At 40.3% G+C, this 19,553-nt stretch overlaps 1 protein-coding gene and 1 non-coding gene across 3 annotated transcripts in view; both read right to left on the reverse strand.

The window, feature by feature from the left end:
• Positions 1-19,553, reverse strand: part of LOC102296427 (golgin subfamily A member 6-like protein 22) — a 93,284-nt gene extending 73,731 nt beyond the window's left edge. For both annotated transcript variants that reach the window (XM_042213722.1, XM_042213696.1), the window contains exons 1-5: positions 19,029-19,553; positions 16,354-16,473; positions 8,311-8,381; positions 2,476-2,599; positions 985-1,164 (exon numbers count right to left, since the gene is read on the reverse strand). In XM_042213722.1, coding sequence (XP_042069656.1) covers positions 985-1,164; positions 2,476-2,599; positions 8,311-8,381; positions 16,354-16,473; positions 19,029-19,259 — 726 coding nt within the window. In that variant the 5' untranslated portion in view covers positions 19,260-19,553. The remainder of the gene's footprint in view (positions 1-984; positions 1,165-2,475; positions 2,600-8,310; positions 8,382-16,353; positions 16,474-19,028) is intronic.
• On the reverse strand, positions 18,908-18,989 carry trnal-uag. The gene has a single exon. It is a non-coding gene; the product is annotated as a tRNA-Leu (tRNA).

The raw sequence follows: 19,553 nt of genomic DNA on the forward strand, positions 1-19,553 counted from the left end.
GGGGAGAGGAGAGAGTGTCTGAGGTCTGAATTAAGGTGAAGTGTTTTGTTGGGGTTTTTTTCTAGGACTGTGTAAGTGTGTGTATGTGCATACGCGTAAATATGCTATCTGCTGTACTGTTTTTGGTAAACATATTAAGTCTGCTCAATAAAGGGCTGTCCATCATCCAAAAAAAGTCTTAACATTGAAACACTAAGTTAGGATTTTGATATAAATGTGTATACAATTGTAAAGAGAGAAACTTCATGTAAATCATATCAATGATCAAAAGAATCTAATCATCCTGAAACTTGATGAAGGTGTGTAACTTCTTATTGGCAACCCAGTTTGCAGTTTTACCCGCTGATGAGTAGTTCTTGTTAAGTTACAGAGTGCATTAATACACTCACCTCAGAATTCAAAACAGCTGCCTTCTTAGCACACTTTTAAACAGCCCGGATATAGTCTTTTCCATCTTCCTCAAACCACCTCTTCCACTCTTTATCCACTCCTCTGTCTTCAGTTGCTCCTGCCTTCTCCTCTCCTCTCTGTTTTTCTTAACGCTCCTTTTTTATCTTTTATTTTCTCCTCATCCTCCCTCTACCTCCATAGCACCTCTTTTCTTCTTTAACTCCTCCTGCAGCTCATTTGTTCTTACATTCAGCTTGGAGAGCTGAAGTCAGACAGGAGAAGAAAAGAAAAAAAGAAATGTGCAGGCAGTCACATCCCTGCAATCTGTGGAACAAATGAGGTACCAGTCACATAATCTAAAAAAACTAATCTGAAACATCAAGAGACCCATCGCAAGACAACATCCTGCAAGGCAGTAAAAGAAAAAGTGGGTCATGCAAAAAAGATGGCTAAATTGACTGGCACTAAGTGAGCGAATGTATGTTTTATTACACCACACATTAATAGCTGTTGCATGTGCAATATGCGTGGCACGTGCATGTGTATGTGTGCAAACAGCAGTCCCGAATAGTACACGTGTAAGCCTTTGCACACCTGAGCAAGCGTGTCAGCCCCCTCCTGTTGCAGGAGCTGAATGTTAGCTTGCAGTTTGGTGATGCAGATGTCTTTCTCAGCAATCTCCTTCATGTTGTCTTCGTGGATCCGCCGCAGACAACACAGCTCGCTCTGCAGGTGCACCAGCCTCTCACCGCTTTCCAGCACCTGCGTCGCAGTCTTCGCCAGAAAGGAATTAAAATTTGATTTTTTTTCCCCCCCCCAAAAGAGACAAAGGTTTATTTTCATTGAGAATTATTCACTGGCTAATACTCCTCATACAATTTTTCCAAATTGCTTTTGATTACTTTTTCATAAATGTCTCGCAATAATCTGAAATGAATTGGAATGAATAAAATTACATTTTTATATCAGTTCTTAATGTCTCATTTTAAAATAGAAGTCCATGTAATTACAACTGTAAGAGCCCGAGCGATAATTGCCTGGGCTGTGTAAGACAAATTCATAGTTAGAAGTTCACATATTGCAGATTAAAATACAACGTATACTGTAAATATATATCATTTATAGTTTTATGAGGATACACTTAATTTGGCCACGTGTTCTAGAAAGCTGTTCATTTGATAGTGTCGTCGTGCTAACAAACAGTGTTATGGCGCTCACATGTACCAAGGCTCCATGTGTGTTTGTGTGTCCTGTAGATCTGTTTGCGCATCTGCATTGCAGAAGCACCAGCTAAACAGAAACACAAGTGGAATAGAAAATATATAGCCATTTGTTGAAAATGTGATTAACAGAACAAGCTCCAGTTACTCTACTTGTTTCTCTACGGATCTGTCTGTAATCACACAAACCACTAATTAGCGGCAGTGCAAATGAGTCAACTCACAAGCAGCATAAACAAACAGTAACCAGCCAACACACACATAAACAACCAACAAGCCTGGGTTTACCACAAGCACAAATGCATGTGTGTATTTCTGCAAGCCTGTGTGTGTTTACGTGTGCCTTAACCATAAGCCACAGAAGACAGTAAAACAGCAGTGGGTATAATTTAGTGACACCCTGTAAGGAGGTGTGGGAAGGTTGTAAAAATCTCTCCCTTTTAATCCCGAACGGCGATGCCATGTTTGTTACCCAGGGCTCTGAGATATGCTGGTAATTCATCACACACGCCATGGCTTCCTGTTAAACCTGACTGCACATGGAGCGCTTGTAGCACAGCTGCCAAACCAATATCGTAAAAAAAAATTAAAAAAAGACTCCTCCACCTTTTAAACAGCCTTCTGAACAAATGCTGCAAAAAAAAAGAAACAATTTCTTAGCAAGTCATTTAATTGTTTCAACCTTACAATTGCTATGAGAAAAAAAAAGAGATTTGTTTACATTGTCTTGCTTCTTTTGGGGAACTATCTTGAGTCCAGACAATTACGTGCAAACGACAGAATGTCTTGTTTGCATTTTTGTGGCGTGATCCCGGTAGCTCATTCTTTGGAATGTGCTAAAATCAAGTCAAGTCAAGTCGGTTACCTTTTGCCTTCCTTGTATATTCTCTGCGAGCTCCCTCTCCAGATCCGAGATGATCATGTCCTTGGTTTGCAGCTGGATTTTCACATCTTCCGTCTCAGACGTCATCTGGTCCACGGAATCACTGCTATAGCGGAAAGGCATAAGGAAGAGGAAGGAAATCGTGAACTACTGAACAAGCAGATAGATGTAAAACATAGAAGGAAAATATCTCTTTTCAGGTTTATAGTGAGTACAGAGTGCATTATTAAGTGATGTGAATTACAGAGATGAAAGCCACAGCATATGGCAGTGTATATAATTGTTTCCATCACAATGTATAAGCTTTGATCCTTAATCAAATTGTTTTAACAACTGATGCAGGATAAAACAGGAATGTGTAAGCAACATGCAGCACATGTATAAGGTGTAAAATTCAAAAACATCTCATTCAAAAGCAGCAAAGAGATGCTGAGCCTGTTGAAATTTGTGCTAGATGACAGCAACCAGAGCTGATATGTGTTTCTCTCCGTCAGTGTGTGTGTGTGTGTGTGTGTGTGCGCACGCGTGTGCATGCGTGTGTATGAGTCTGTGTGTCTCCCAGCGGTGAAAATACGTTAACTCTGCCCAGACACCTTTCTGAGTCACCAGTGACAGCTGTCACACACCCAAGATGGAAAGAGAGAGAAAAAAAACCCAGATCATACGGCACTGTGTGGTACTGTTCACAAACACACGGGCACGTACAAAGACACACGCAGGCACACGCACGCACACACAGTTTCATATTTACCAGCCTCATGAGATGAGATATTCTGATGAAACTTTGCACAGATTAAAAATGTTAAACTCACATTTGATCAAGCGCGTCTACACTTTCACACCAAGTGGAGAAGGAAAGGCAAGATTTGACAAAAGTGACATGTGAGTGGATAGAGAGCGCTGAGAGTTAAATCTTTCACTTTGGCAAAAAAAAAAAAAAAAACAGAAAAAAAACTTTTCAGTCAAATGGAGTAAAAGCCACAGAGGAAACAGTGAAAGCTGACTTTAGATTATAGTCTGGTTCTGCCTCGATAGGAGAATGGGAACGTGTATGTTCTGCTGTTATTAATCCACTTGATGTCTTTTTATTTAATCGTAAGTAGAGTTTTCCTCTGTTGTAAATAATCACCGAGCTAAGGTGATAATTTACAACACACAACCCGTGATATAGAAGCCTAAGTAACACATAGGTATGTGTAGAAGGATGGTTTTTGGCCCAAAACATGTCATTTAAGACCAAAAGGAAAAGAAATGCTAACATTTATTATAAGATGACTTCTTTAGGTCCTTTTAGTCAGAGGTGCAAAACTTTGGTGTAAAAACAAGCTAATTTAAAACCTATTTTCCTATAGAAGGAAGACACTTGGAAAATGGATGTGAGTGCGTGCAAGCATATGCTCGCTGCAAAAACAAAGATTTTTTTTAAAACCACACTGTTCTTATCTTGTCCAAGAACTCATGAACACACAACTAATGCAGAGTCAAAGGATTAAAAAAAACAAAAATAATAAAATAACTATAATTTGTGTTACTTAACGACACATAAGCCTCTATTTTCTGCACCATTAATGGATGGAACTGAATTTATTAAGGAGAGGAGGATCCTTCATTTCCAACAGTTTTGCTTCTTTTGGGAAAATCAAAATGAAAACACGCAGCAAATCCTGATCTGCAACAAGTCAACATGCAAATTTATTCATGCCATTCAAGTGCGTACGTATCTGCGTGCGTGTGTGCATAATATTGCAGGTCATTATTATGCATGCAACAAATAAGGCTGCACGGCTTGTTATATTGCAATATACAATAAGTACTTGTGGTAAACAAATGACACAATGTCACACCACCAGAGGAACAGAGAATTCCTATTAAAAGCATTAAGTGTTGTTATGATTACTGTGTGGACAGAGAGAGCAGGTTGAGTGAATGTGACTGAATTGTGCGTGTGTGCGTGTGTGTGCGTGTGTGTGTGTGTGTGTGTGTATTACTGTGACTGTATGTGATATTAAAGCAGGCTCTCGATTTCTCAACCTGTCATTCAGCCCTATTAAGCAAGGCTAACAAAATTAGTCATGAATATGCAGTAATAACAAATGCAAATTGCCACCACTCCCCCCCAACACGCTGTGCATGTGGGTGTGTGAGCGTGTATACATATGTGTTTGCCCCCAGGGCTATAGACATTGGCTCTGTAAACCCAATTCTTTCTACATCATTACAGCAACAAGGCATAATTCATAAGAATAATCAGAACATCTATGTAACCTGGCACGCAAAAAAAGGACACAAGTCCTCCTTGAGACTCTCTTCACACGATGGGGTTCACATATAGTACAGCGGGTTCGCTTTAACCTTTTTATGTTGTGGGGGGAAAAAAGGCTGGGAGTTTCCCGCTCCGCATTTTATGCTTGAGACACAAGCGCGCACGTGTCGGTGCATGTACACACACCAACATGTAGATAGTCTGTTGCCTCCGTGTCCCCAGGGTGGTGTTTGACACAGCCTGGGCGCTGCCACAGCAATTAACCTCCCCCGTTAATGAGAGGAGTTCTGTCAAGCAGCCAGATGGCACTGCCTGGCACGCTGCCATGCAAAGACACATATGCTCATATGCCCACACAGCTTCATTCACACACACACACACACATACACACCCAGAGACATGCACATATAGACATTTAGGAACATGCACACGCAATGCAATCATGCCCCCCACCGCCCCACCCCACTGTACATCTAACTGTTGCTGCTTGTCAGCATCCCTCACCCCTTCCCCACCCCCCCCTTCTTCACCCATCTCCTGCATTGTCTTCTCTCCATCATTCCTCCCTAGCTCCATCTCTGGCAGCTGCTTATCCATGTCGCAGCGCTGCAGATGTCACAACTCATCAGCTGGGAGAACAGCAGGGGAGGAGAAGAGAGAAGATTTTTTAGAGGAGAGGAGGAGTTTTCTTGCATCTCAGTATTTGACAGAAAAGCAACCAACTGGATGAAGTTTTATATATTCGCCCACGACTGACTAATCAATGTGCTCGTTTCGTGACTTTTGTTAATGTCGGCGACTTTTTCATACATGTAGAAATGTTAGCCGTGGCTTTAATAATCAGCCGTATCGTTAAGAGGTGCGTGTGCTTATATTTGGAAATGGGTAGATACGAGCGCTGCGCGTGTTCTGCTTTGTGTGTTTGTTTGTTAATTAGCGTGGCACTTGGCCGCGGCACGGCCCGCTGTGTGTGCATGTCTGCATGTCCGTACAGCAGCCCACCAGGCCTTCGTATTGATCAGTTAGCTTGGCCTAATAGGAGAAGAGGAGCCTGACCTGGGAAAGTCAATATGGAGAAAAAGAGACATATCCTCCTCCCGTCCTGAGAGAGAAGTGGGAGAGAGAGAGAACGCAAGAGAAGAGATAGATACAGAGGTAGAGAGTCTACTGTACACTGTCAGTGCTGAAGAAAATGGTGAAGAGTGTGTAGCTTTTTGGAAAACCAGCTGGACAACAGAAAAACAACCAGCGCCAGTAGAAAATAATAATATAACAATGATGAACCCACCCCCCTAGTCTCTTGAAGCACATGTATCTCATCACTCTGTTAACAGAGAAAAGTTTGAGTTTTGAATTAGAACAGTCTCACTGAGGGATACCGCCTAAGTTTCACATAAGTGAAGTTCCTACCTTTCCCAAATGAGAATCAGGATATTCTGTCAGAGCTTTTTTCCTCTCTCTTTCCTAACTAACTTTCAGCATTTGACTGCTTTTGGCAAAGGAAAACAGCACTCAAGTTAACTTCTGTGTAAGAAAAAACTGCTGGAGATTATACTAAGGGGAAATAATTTAAAAAATAATTGGGATAAAAACTGACACTCACTCACACATTAATACACCGATAGATCAATGTGTGTGGGGGTTTATGGGTGTGTGTGTGTGTGTGTGTGGGTGGGTATGTGTGTCGGGGGTGTCTGTGTGTGTGTTATGTACACCATTTCAACTGAAATATATAAATAAATTTGTAGATAAACAAAAAAAACAGAGAAAACGGAAAAGTAGATAAAAGACTTAGGTTTCACCACGCACACGCATACATACACAAACACACACACACACCTGGCTGAGTGATGCTACCCTGGAGGGTGGCTTCAATCTGATGCGTTTAATGTTGACGCTGGTGGCAAGAAACACACACACTCACCCGCTGTTTCAACCTGCCTGTCATTTCATTTCAGGAGACCTGATTTACTCATTTCATTTATTTAATTTTTTTTATTATTATTATATGTGCAGCCATTTAAAACGCTCAAGGTGTGATGCAAAGCCCCACATCTCTGACAGCAAGTACGCTGACTGAGGATCCATCACACCCTTCAGTGCCTTTTACAGGAATGGCATAGAAACCCCGTATAGCCACAAACTCGGCTGTGCCACATTGTGCCAGACCATTGATTCCTGCTTAGCTGGGTGCTTTAATTGGCTGCGCTGCAGGCTGTCAAACCACCGACTGTCACTTTTGACCATTTTTGGATGTGTTTTTTTAGCTATTATATGACAGCTTGTGAAAAATAAATATCAACTGCAATAATACCCATGTGTTTGGAAATTAACTGTTTTTCTTTTAGGTCAGTAAATATTATAATGTCACCTTTGATGACAAAGGCATTACTTGTCAGCAGGGGTTGTACTGGAGTTTGAGATGAGGAGGAGCTCTTGTGTAGTGAGGTCAGGAACACATGATCTACTGCAGGCAGTAGAAACGGGGACAATGTCTTTAGTTAAAATTTGGGCAGATTATTCACTTTGTTTTTGTAATTTCAATAACATAATCAATACATTTCAATAACTCTACAGCATACATCATTGCTTTTTAAAATCAGACCACTTCCTGCAATAATCACTTGATACACCATGAAAACATATTGGCATTCTCTAGATGAAACTAACCTATATTTTGACTCTTCTGCTGCGGATAAAAATGCTGACTTCATTCTAAGCATAAGTGCTCTGTTGCCAAAGGGTAACTATGAATTTGTGCACAGCAGCTCAGCTGCTTGCTTGGAGAAAAGCATTTGGGTTAATACCTAAGATCACAATGGCATGTCAGAAGATATAAATAATTGATGAAATTACTGCTGCTGCTGTGCCACCTGCGTAACTTGCAGACGGCCAATCTCTTAGTGTCGGGACATCGAGAGATTGAGTTGTATTGTAGCATCAAACAGCTGTGTGATGCTACAGCAGCTGTTTTATAAAGGCAAAGGATAAAACAATGATATGTACAGCACGAGACAAGGTGTAATTTGAATGAGTTTTTATTTGGATGGTTGTTTACATTGTATCCAAATGCTTCTCAATTGATTTTCCTATCAAACTTCTTACTGGTCAAGTGAGTCGATGTGCATAGCTGGCAATGAAAAAGTGTGAACTAGATAAATATGTATGAGCACAAAGATTCAAAAATGCTACTTTCATTAGTTTTGTCAGAATGTAAAAATAAAAATCTGTCTCTCTGGGAAGATCTAACGTAAAAACAGAACACGTCTTTAGGGGCTTTGGAGCATTGCATGGTGGGAAATATCATATAGGGATTTGCATATTGCCATGGGGACAGTGGTGTTGCAGTGACTCCCTAAAGAGTTCAAGCTCCCTCAGGATAGACACAGTCCCTGAGGCCAGCTCTGCTACCTTTCTCAACAGTGGGGTACCTGTGCATGTGTGTGAGTGAGTTTGTGTGGTCGAATCATGAAATTAATCATTATTTCAGTCAAAAGTAAACTTCTCCGAAGAAAAAAACTGCCTAGCTGATGAGAAGCGAAGGTAATACAAACCTGCGTGGGATGTGAGCCACAGGTCCAGTGACCTCATCCAGCAACAAAGGCTTCAACCCAGCCTCAGACACCTAGGATACACAGAAAATGACATCCTGATTATTTATTTCTGTTTAGTGTATTTGTAGTAACTGCAGCATTATAATGCAGTACCGTACACCTTGAAATGAATTTTAATGCTAAAGTAGTACACCCAAGAAATAATACGTTCTCTCTGAACTCTAACATATCCAAATAGTTCAATATTCACTTCAGTACAACCTAAATTTCTGTTTATTAGATATACACTGCTAAATAAAGGAAAATAGTTTTGTAGAAATTGATTTTCTCGGGTGTAAACCGTGATGAAGTCCGACAGCGCCCAGGGGTAAAGGTGTGAAGTGTGTCACCCCTGACTAATTGCTAAGAATTTGCATCTTGTTGACCGCAGCAGCATGATAATATTATCATGAGGAAAGAAGACATTAATATACAGCAACTGCATAAATAAAATTGAAGGAAAACAATCATTCCTCATTTTCAAACCCAGAATCCAAGATTAAAATAGAGATAGAACTGATTTAATAATTCGACTTCCCTCCTGAGAGATTTTTTTTTTTAAAAGAACATCTTTAAAGCAATACAGTAGTGTGGGAAGTCAAGTGCATTGAAAGGAGGACAGAGAAAGCAAGACAGAGCATATGCAGACAAAAGCTTATGCACAAACACAGACAGACACACAATTCTCAGATATAGTTTCAATTCAAAATACCCCTTGCCATTATCCTGTCTGCATGTCTCTTTTTTTCAAATGAAAAGTTGTAAGGACGAGTGAAAAATGTGTCAGCACAGTTATTGTGAGGTCAATTCACACTGTGCAAAAAAGAGAACAGCATAGAAGGGGGGCAAAGGAATTAACTGAGTTCAAAAGAAAAGTAAATAGTTCTGATTGTCCAGCGTTTTTTATTAGGCCAGACTATTAAAAAGAGGGAAGAAATAGACAGGACAGGGCCAAATTAACAAGGGCAATAAGCAATAGCTGAAAAGAGCAAAGAAAAAGACTGCCAGAGAAGGAGAGAGCGGCAGGAGGCTCCACGGAAACAGAGAGGCCCGGCACCACTGGTAAAATATCGGCCACTCTATCGCCGTGGTGACAGGGGTCACTCCGGGAAAAGGAAATCAATGCTGACAGCAATGACTCACAGGTCAACACATATCCCCCATGTGTGAGTTAATGTGTGTCTGTTCGTTTGCTTTTGGCCATGAGTGTGTGCGTGCATGTGTGTTTTTCAATTATGCATATGTTAAGTGTGTTTATGTGTATAACCATGCGTTTGTGTGCATGCGAGATAAGATATGGAGCAGTAGAGCACATATGGAGTGCATAAAATATCAAGTTAAACCATCTAAAAAAAGGATCTGAAGCATGTGTAAAGATAAGATTCAGTTCATTTAATGTGTAGTATTTAAGGCCTAATGGTAAAAGACAATTATACAGGTCGCCTTTGCTGTTTTAAAGGAGACTAATCATTAAATAACACACAGAGTCTGGATCTTCCTCATTTTTGCCACCACTTTACTATGAACTTGAAGAAAACTTTAAATTAAGGACATTGATTGGTGAATGATGATTACAGAAAAGGTGTTCACTCACATATTAGTGCAATTTAACCTGCTGGCAGTATTTATGTATGGGGACTCCTCCTGTGTGATGGCACGTTTGAATATTATGTTGTATAATACCAGCATAGCATTACTGGTCTATAAGAAAGTAATATAAAAAGCCAAGCTGTCCGTCCTCTAAGTAATCAATCTGTTTACCAAACCACATCTATAAAAATATACATTTAAACACACACACACACACACACAAAAGCCACACACGATCATAAAATATTCATATTCTAATGCACCTGCAATGTGACAATGAGAGGACCTGGAAAACGTAGAGGTCAGCGGCTAATATAGGTAGGCTATGTGTGTTTAGGAGTGTGTGCGACTGTGCGTGCAGGCCTTATATATACCCTTGGGTTAGCAGGAGTTACGACCTGCTTACATTATTAAGGTGAGTAGTAGGCTGTGTTATGTATGCCTAAAAAGCCAGTCGATTCATTACTGATGCAATCCCCTAAGTACATGAATAAGCGTGCGGCTTTCTCCTTTTCTCTGCCTCTCTGAACTGTAAAGGAGACAAAATATTGGTGCGATGCAGGGGGCTTTAGATAAATCAGAAACAGGAGGAAATTAATAATAAGAAATAAAACAACATTAGCTGATTAAGTATGTATGGCAGAGTGACGGCTGAAATTTACAGGCAGCTGGGCTGGGTGTCCGGAATAAGGTCTCATTACAGATCACGGTGTGTGTGTGTGTGTGTGTGTGTGTGTGTGTGTGTGTGTGTGTGTGTGTGTGTGTGTGTGTGTCCATCGTTAGTAATCCGTCACCTGTGGTCTCAGCTTTATGAAAAGGCCTGCAATCTATGATAATGAGCCCTGTGAAGGTTATGACCACAGTAAACTCATTTGTTAGCAGTAGGTATATATGTGTGTGTCTGTCTGGCTGGCTGGCTGTTTTATGTATAATATAGCAATGTCATAAAGGAGTGGCGAGGAAAAATACTTTTAAAGTATTGGTGAAAATCATCAGAGACGGGGAGTGAGAGAAAAAGAGGCAAGCAGGAAAGAAAAAGAGAGCACATTACACAGATGTTGCATCACATCAATTAGCTTCCTTGGCCAGTTATTAAAAACACAGAGAGGACTTATACAATATATTCTTCTGCACGATGTCCTCGGCATAACAAGCAAAACTAACTTCAAATGTTGTGTCACAATTTCTTATTAGGAAGGCAAACGTCCTATCATCACTACAGGTCCTTTCCTTGTTATGCACAGGGAAAAATTGTATTAGATACGATGTAAAGAGATTGCACTTGTAGTTGCAGTATGGCTGGTAAGTACCAAAAATGGTCAACAGTAGGACTTCTACTGTAAGAAATACAAGGAAAGCGCAAAATAGCAACAGTCATTCCCAGACTGATTTCCTTCTTCTCCACTGTCACTCTTCCTCTTTTTGCCTCAATTTTCCTTCATTTCTTTTTCTTTGTTTTCAGCCTCAAACCTCATCACAGTCTCAAACCTCATCACAGTCTCTTGTCCCCTCCTGTCTCAATCATTTGCCCCTAACATACTCCCCCCCTCCCCCAACACACACACACTTCCCCTTTCTTGTTTCCTTTTCTGTCTGAAAATAGTCATCAATTTTCTCCCGAGCTTTGTCAACTAAAAGCAACAGAGGAGAAAAAAAGACAAGAAACAAACAAAGCGGGAACGTGTGCTCGTGAGTCACCAGATCACAACACAAAGCGAAGGCTGAATAAAATAGAATCAAGCAACTCAAGCCAATTGTGACTGGACGGAGCACGCCAGCATCTAGTTCTGCTACGTCACGACCTGCATGTTCAGAATGAGCGTAGACAAAAAAAAAAGAAAGAAAAAGTTTACTTTAATTTTGCTTGAGCCTAATTCAAATGATGCAACGACAGCATACAGGCAAAAGCACATGTCTGCTGCCTTACTGAACATTTTATTGACGAGATACAGTGTGGCATCAAACGTACTGGCAGAGCCTATCCAATATACTGTATGTGCCGAGACGTCCCTTTATAAGATTTTGCCTTCAATTCTATAATCTTTCAAATATAAAATGTCCTATTTTGCCAATTTGTTGCAAAAAGACTGGGAGAGTAAGCTTTATTCCTAATTAGTGAAGTGGCACTGTTGTAAACCTTCCCTCTGCCCAATGGAAGAAGACTAAACTGTAGCAAATCACATTCATACAAAAAGTTGCTGATTTTAATTTTGGCTTGCCCAACCATGAAAGTTGCGTTGACTAAACTTACCGGTTGCTCTTAAAGTAAAACTCAAGTAGAATCATTTCTACACAGTTCAGAAAGCCACTGTCGTCTCCCTGCATCAGACGGACTTGTTACAGTTCCATCCTGTGGCTGATATATTAACAAAGGTTTACAAGGGCAGAGCACTACATATGTAAGTTTGGCCTTATGGCTGACCTTACAATGCACTTAGTATCCTGTACAGGGAGTAATGCTGCAGCCACTCCTACAAGCCATTTATTCCAGCTAACGACCGTCAAGCACTCATAAATCAGCATTAGGAACCTCTTTCGCCTTCTCTCTCTCGTTTAGTCCCCCTTCTCTGTGGCTCCCTCCACTCCTCCGATATTTTCTGCCCCTTCTTGCATGCATTTTTTTTTTTTTTTTTACAATTTACCTTTTCAAACCTGTCACTCATTCTCATTCAAATTCAATGTTTTTCATTCTTCTTCCTTTTAACTACATCCACACTGGCAAAGTTGATAACACCATTTGAAAAACGCTTAAATAAACGCATATTCCTTGACCAAACAGACGCATATAATTTGTTATCCGAGTTTAATTTAACACTTCTAGTTAAAGCTGAAGTCTTTGTCTTCTTATGGGCAAGGATTGTGTGCTTTGTGCATGACACAAGGGATGGACACACGCTGACTGCAGCCTGCAAACATGGGCGTTGACATCGCTGTTTCCAAAACTCCATCTGTAAACTAAAACTGGGTCATTGCGGATCTGTTTTATGGGTCCTAAAATACCAAAGCAGTGTAGGTCTACAGGTGTAAACATAACAGCATTGATGTAGTGTGCATATGGCCTTATACTGTGTATCTGTCTACCTGTCAGTCCTCCTCATCATCATCTCTTTATTTATTATGTGTGGCCCCTCTACCCCCCTGCCATCCATCCTGTTTCACCCTCTCTTTCTGAAAACCCCTTCTCCTGCAGATAGAGATGGCGTCCCTGAAAGGTCTAACCTGGTATTGGCACCTATATTGATTTTAATTAAGCTAATTAGTTCATTATTCCAAGGATCAAACAGGGGCATCCATTACTGCATAGACAGAGAGAAAGAGAGACTTAGGGCTCTTGGGTGTGGAGGGGTGCTATGGAGTTAATATGGTAATGAAGACAATAAATTATCACTCACAGCAAAGTCATTAACAACAGCATTAGCATAGTCAACCACCGTGACCCTCGTGACCTCCCCTGCTCTGTCTTTCTCACTTTCACTGCCTTGTTCCCTCAGAGCTCCTGCCACAAACGCGAATGCTGAAGCGTGTGTGAGTTGCGTGCATGTGTGCATGTATTTGTTGGGGGAAGTGGAGTTTGGGGGGGTTGATAAAGGTCACAGAGATCATAGACTGTTTTTAATGCTAACCTGAATTAGGTTTCAGCAGTCACTGCTATGTAGGGTTGGACAGGTGTTCTTTGAAACGCTTCTACTGCACCAAGTTCGCAGCATGAATCATATACAAGCTAACCACAGCTTAATCAGTTAGGAAGCACGCTACATCAGTACTTCTATTACAATCTTTTTCTTCAACATATTTTTGACAGATAGTCTTAATGCACCGGTATGTATGTATTTTCAAGTAGACCAGATGTCAGAACTCTAAAGTTGTGGTCATCCTTAATGCAGGGCTGACATGCGCTGTAGCCTGCATACTTACATGTTTCATTTACATGTAACTACAACCCACGAAGAAAACTGGGCCTTGAGAGTCCTGCTATGAAGAAAGCTCCACATGACAAGAAAAATTGTGCTCTCATTAGCAAAAATTAAGTCATGAGACCAATTTTATCATTTGGTTCCCAGGCTTTAAGATTTTAATAGCCCCTGTTCTGTGGTTTATGGGAATGTCATAAATAGTCGCTTTGTGAATCACATACACACACACACACACACACACAAAAAAAAAAAAATTGGAGCCTCATCACAGCTGGAGACATTGCTGGCATTCAGTGAGCAAATTTGTTGTCATCACTTGTTGTAACTGGTTTTGCTCTCTCCTCCGATACAAATAACACAAAGAAAATCCTTTGTCAACCACCGTTTATAAAGATTAACAAGCATGGCCGATGGGAGACTTCCAGTTTAGGCAACCGCAAAAGAAGACTGCAGGGGTTCCAATGCAGGCTATTGAACTGTTTGTCCTATCATGTGGGTGTTTTTTTTATCTATGATTGTAGGAACATTTTGGGGGCGACGGTGTTCAGATTTTGCCATGACGAGCTGAGTGGATCAAATAGAGGCCAGCTGATTCCAATTTACCTCTTCTGATCTGTACTTACTAACAAATACATGTCTCAAATTAAAGACATGTCTGTCACTGCAGATGTTTTCCTAGTACAGTTTAACTTGTTTCTATTTCTTCTTTATCTAAAATCCTGGGTTGTCCTATAACCCCTTCAGTTAAAGCAGGTGTTCAAGTACAGTACAAGTTTGTATTGCATGCAAGGGACATGTCCATCTGTCTGTAGATGGCACAGACCAAAGGCTAATTGTAACAGTCTAGAACTCAGAATACAATCCTTGAATTTTATGATATTATGGCCACAAAACAAACTCTGTTTAGTGTCCATTAGAGTTCAGCCCTATTGTGTATCAACAAGACCATACACTACGATTCAATCAGACGTTAGCCAAGCTCCTATTACAGAGCTCATTGCATCGTTTACATTGTGGAACGGTCCATAAGTAGCTCTAAATGCTCTTCATTTGATTGGATTTCGCATTATGGACATCAGAGCAGAAACACACTGACTATCCTGTCCCCTGACTATCCTAATAGACTGTTGAGTGAGACGCTCCATTTGTTTGTATTTGTTTACTGATGTAGACCCTGAAAACATACAAAGTAGCATAAACAGACAGTGAGAGCATCGTGTAAGACGGGTGAAAATGGAGATTCAAAGGCTCAGAAGATGGGTCGATAGCGGCAACAAACTATTATGTTCCCTCACAGCGTGTCTCTTTGGCTGCCAAACGAAGCTGCTGTTGTCACAAACAATAGCAAAACTACGACTGGATGGACTGAAGGACTCTCAGCAACTAAGTGAATGTCACTTTAATAAATTTTACAAATTGTTCTTCACCTTTTCCCTTTAAGCTGTATGTTTTTAATCAGCTTGAGAAATGGAAAAATAAATTAGTAAAGTTCCTAAAATTCCATTACTGATAATAAATCTGAAAATTAACAAATGTCTTTGCTTTTCAAACTATCCTGTAGGCATGTATTGTGCTATAATATGCAAGAAAGACATATATTGTAGAACTTATTCAATAAAGGAATCTGAGAAAGTGCTATGGAAGAAAAACGGCAGAGATGCCGGTATTTGTGTTGCTTAAGCAATGTCAGTGAAGAGAATTAAGTTTTAAAATGATGAAAGTTAAAATTGGGCAGCTTTGAATGCTCAAAAATGCAAAGCATTATGTTAGCGTGACCTTTGTAGTAACGGTGTAGAGAGCACACAAAGCTAGCCCTCTGACCTTCTACATAATGGCAGATAAGTACTTTGATGTATAATAAGCCATAATTACTTTTCTGTGTGTAAAATCCACTCAGAGGAGAGAATATTGATAGAAGCCTGGCCGTAACTAAAATGGAACAATGACTTAAGGTCACTACATCAAGTGGTGGTGATGTTGTTAGTTCCTCCTATAATAAAGTTTTCCTTTTTTAGGCAGTTTTTCCAAAGACCCAAAAGCAATAGTTCATTATCTGTCTCAAGGATAGATTCTAATACACATTAAGGAAGAAAAGAACACTGTAAAATCGCTAAAATTACAGAAGATATATATTAAAAACAAAGACAAGAGGCCTTTTCATGTGCAGAGGAATTTTTGGCAACCTGAGGAGGTTTAAGTCAGCCACAAAAAGAGCCCTCCAACCCTTGATCATGTAATAAAATTATTTTCTGAGAGGGTTTTGGTCTTTTTTAGTCAGGCATAATAGCATTTTTGTTGATCGAATGAACAGAAATAAGAGAAAAATGCATCGATTTTTGTCAAATAAGGTAACAAGGTAACTTTGCCTTCAGAGTACGCAGATCAGTCATGCTTACTGCCATGGCTAGTCACCTCTTGTAAGCCCATTCTGAGCCAGGAAAAAAAAAGCACTGGGCGCAGTTACATCTGTGTCAAGATGAAGCCATTTATAAAATCTTACAGCCAAAACACGATCATGGTTCTGTCCAGCTCCCCTTTGCAAATCCTCAATGGTCTGAACAAGCACCTGGATGTGGTCTGTGAGGTCATTCACGTAAGACTGCAGGAAGTCCACTTTCTTCTGTAAGAGCAACAGTACAACAGGATAAGATAGTGGTTAATTATTGTGGTTTAATAAGCTGAGAGTTTATATGTTTAATTAGTTGCTGAGTACAGATTATGGTCATTGTTAGGCCCCGGTCATACAGGCCTAGAGACTCTCTGGGACAATGTGAATACTGTAACAGATTAGTGAGTGGCTGGCCTGAGTTGGTGGCCATAAACAGGGCAGAGTAAGATTATTATTAAAATATCCAATAATAAAAAGTTCATTAAAAGTCAAAATGATGAATCCCAATATGGGAGTGTGCACAAACACTAACCACAGTGCAGTTAAGCAACATATATCCCCTCAATCCAGCATGTCACTTATAAATGTAGTACTCCTTCTTGGTGTTAAAACAGGGACTATATCCCCAGTGACACCTCACAGGAAAGGCAAGAGATCCAGGCAAACACAAAATAATAATGTGTTTCTTATTTAGTTGCATCTTACCCGTCTTTAGAGCAGATGAAGAATCTGATTTAGCATCGAAACACATTAAATGATGATCAATTGTATGGCCGGGCAGGTTGGAGGTCTCTGTAACTTTCTGACAAACTGAAACAAATACATCTAAAGACAACAAGTGCAAAACATGTTGGTGGTGAGATGTCCACAGGCTCTCATTCTATCCCAACAAGTACCCGAGACATATAAAACAGTCGAAGAACGAGCCAAAATACAACAGTTTATAAAAGAGAATAAGAAACAGAGAGATCGTCAAAAGCCACCAGTGACTATTTTGATTCTACTTACATTAAGTCAGTAAGCCTTATTGTTATTATGGCACTGTTTGAGTATCTAAATCCTTGACATATTTTATTCACTGAACTGGTTGTGACATTTAAAACTTTTTTTTTCTTTTTCATTTTCCAAAACCTTTATATAATGCTGAATATGCCAGACAAAGAGGCCAGATCATTGTGGCTTTCACACAGAAGCCCACCTAAGATTCACAATAGATGACCTCTGCCCTCTATCATAGGAAAAGGAATACTTAGTGATCATGCACTCAAAGTGTAGGGAAGACTCAAGAAGGCATTTCAATGTTCAGATTTTATTACTTACAAAAACTGATAACCTAACCGTATTCTTTATTTTCTTATTCCAGGTTAAAAAACAAAAAAAGAAGCCTGTGCCACTTAGCTTAAGGAGCTTTTGCAGTTTTCCAGATACCCTACACATACAATGATTGTCCCTCTGATAAAAGGAAGTGCCACAAACCTAAGAAGTATATTGCCTTAGAGGACCACCTGTACATCTGTGCTAAAAAACATCTGTCCCCTACAGCCAAAAGTAAATAAGCAGTTTATACTGTCCCCTGATGCATAACATTATACTGATGTTTAGCTTCAGGGAAAGTAACTTTACAAAGATGGCAAATGTGACAGTACGGTAACATTCTAGGGTTGACATTGTTTGTTTGTTGTTGTTGTTGTTGTTTCTTACTTACTTTTCACTTTTGGAAAAGCTAGCTGTGATAAGTGCCCTAAAGCATAAGAAAAAAAATGAATTCTTGAACTGGCAGGTTGCTCAAACATTTCAACATTTTAAGAAACATCATAAACCTACAATGGGTTCATGCAATAATGGATGTTGTATTTTCAGCGGACACGCTTTATGATTAAGTGTCCCCATCAACCTTTAGGACTTGGGAGCTCCTGGGTTCTGAACATCATAACCTTGTTAAGCTGGCCCTCGACTGGGGCCGGCTGACCATAACCTATTCTGAAACCTTGTTATTTTTGCTTTGATGCACAGTCCAGCTCACACGAGCTACATTCTGTTGCTAAAAGATGTTACATGACGATCCCGATGATTAGAAACCTCTCTTTTTTAAATATGAGTGTGGCTCTGTGTTCCTGATCTCTGCCGCTCAGATGGAAACATAATGCAATTTGCCACCTGTTACAAGTGCTGCGGCTTTATGAAAGCACCGCTGCGCTTCCTCCTGTCATTTGTCTGACAAGACAGAGGTCATCTTCTGATGTTAGAGTCAAGGTGGACAGGATGCTGTATGATTTGTAATGGATGGATTATAGCCTAATGACAATAGATGTTAGCCTAAATCTAAACATGCTGTAGAGACTGTGTCTGCTAACCCGTACTTTATGCAATTGTCTGGACCCATAAAAACAATCTTTCACAATCCAGGGTCCAGACTACTGGAAGGGCGTGTGCAGAATCGTCATTAAGACGACTAGCATTTGTTTCCAATGTTAATAGGAAAAAACACGATACTATTAAGGAGCTCTTTATTTTAAATAAATGGGTTGGATTCCTGTGTTTCAACGTAGCTGTATAAAGTGCGAACAGAAAGTCTGGATTTATTATTTCCCTCAAGAAATCTGATGCTACACTTCTTAACTTTGTCCTGAAGTTAAACCGGATGTTACGCCAGGACTAACAATAATGGCAGCGGTGGGATTCGAACCCACGCCTCCAGAGAGACTGGAGCCTAAATCCAGCGCCTTAGACCGCTCGGCCACGCTACCCACACCGTGCATTTCACATGTGGCACAACAACTACTCACCTGTGGTAGTTCTCCCCTTCTACTGGTGTCCTCCTCCAAGCATCTTAACTTCAGCTCGCGAAGCCCTCTGAACTCGTTTAGTAGTTCTTTAATAATGTTTAGCTCTGTTTCGGGACTCTGATTGGCTACTATGAGCTCTTTTTCACCTGAGCAAGAAGACAGGTGAGAAGCGTGACTAAGCGTTTCCGACAATGTTGAGCTTTTCCTTGGCTGTGTGCAAGCTGCACGCATTGCTCCAAGTTCCTGCCACCTGTTTCCTAAGTCAACTGCATAAAGGCTTGCAAAAAGCTAGCTAAAAACAGTCATAATCTCGGTTTGGTAAAATCTTATAGTTTAGGCAAGTACACTGTAACCTGGAAAAAAACAAATCAAATCAAGATCCCGGCACTTTGAATGAACTTGACATTTAAGACTGAGTAAATAATTGCCGTTGCTTTTCTTAACAAGTTGGTCGCTATGTATCGTTGCTACAACTGAGGAGTTTGAATTATTTTTCCCCAGACGGTATGCAGGTTTTAACCAGTG

This window comes from Haplochromis burtoni, unplaced genomic scaffold (genome assembly GCF_018398535.1).
Source record: "Haplochromis burtoni strain Fernald_Lab_line unplaced genomic scaffold, NCSU_Asbu1 Contig_1, whole genome shotgun sequence".
NCBI lineage: Eukaryota > Metazoa > Chordata > Actinopteri > Cichliformes > Cichlidae > Haplochromis > Haplochromis burtoni.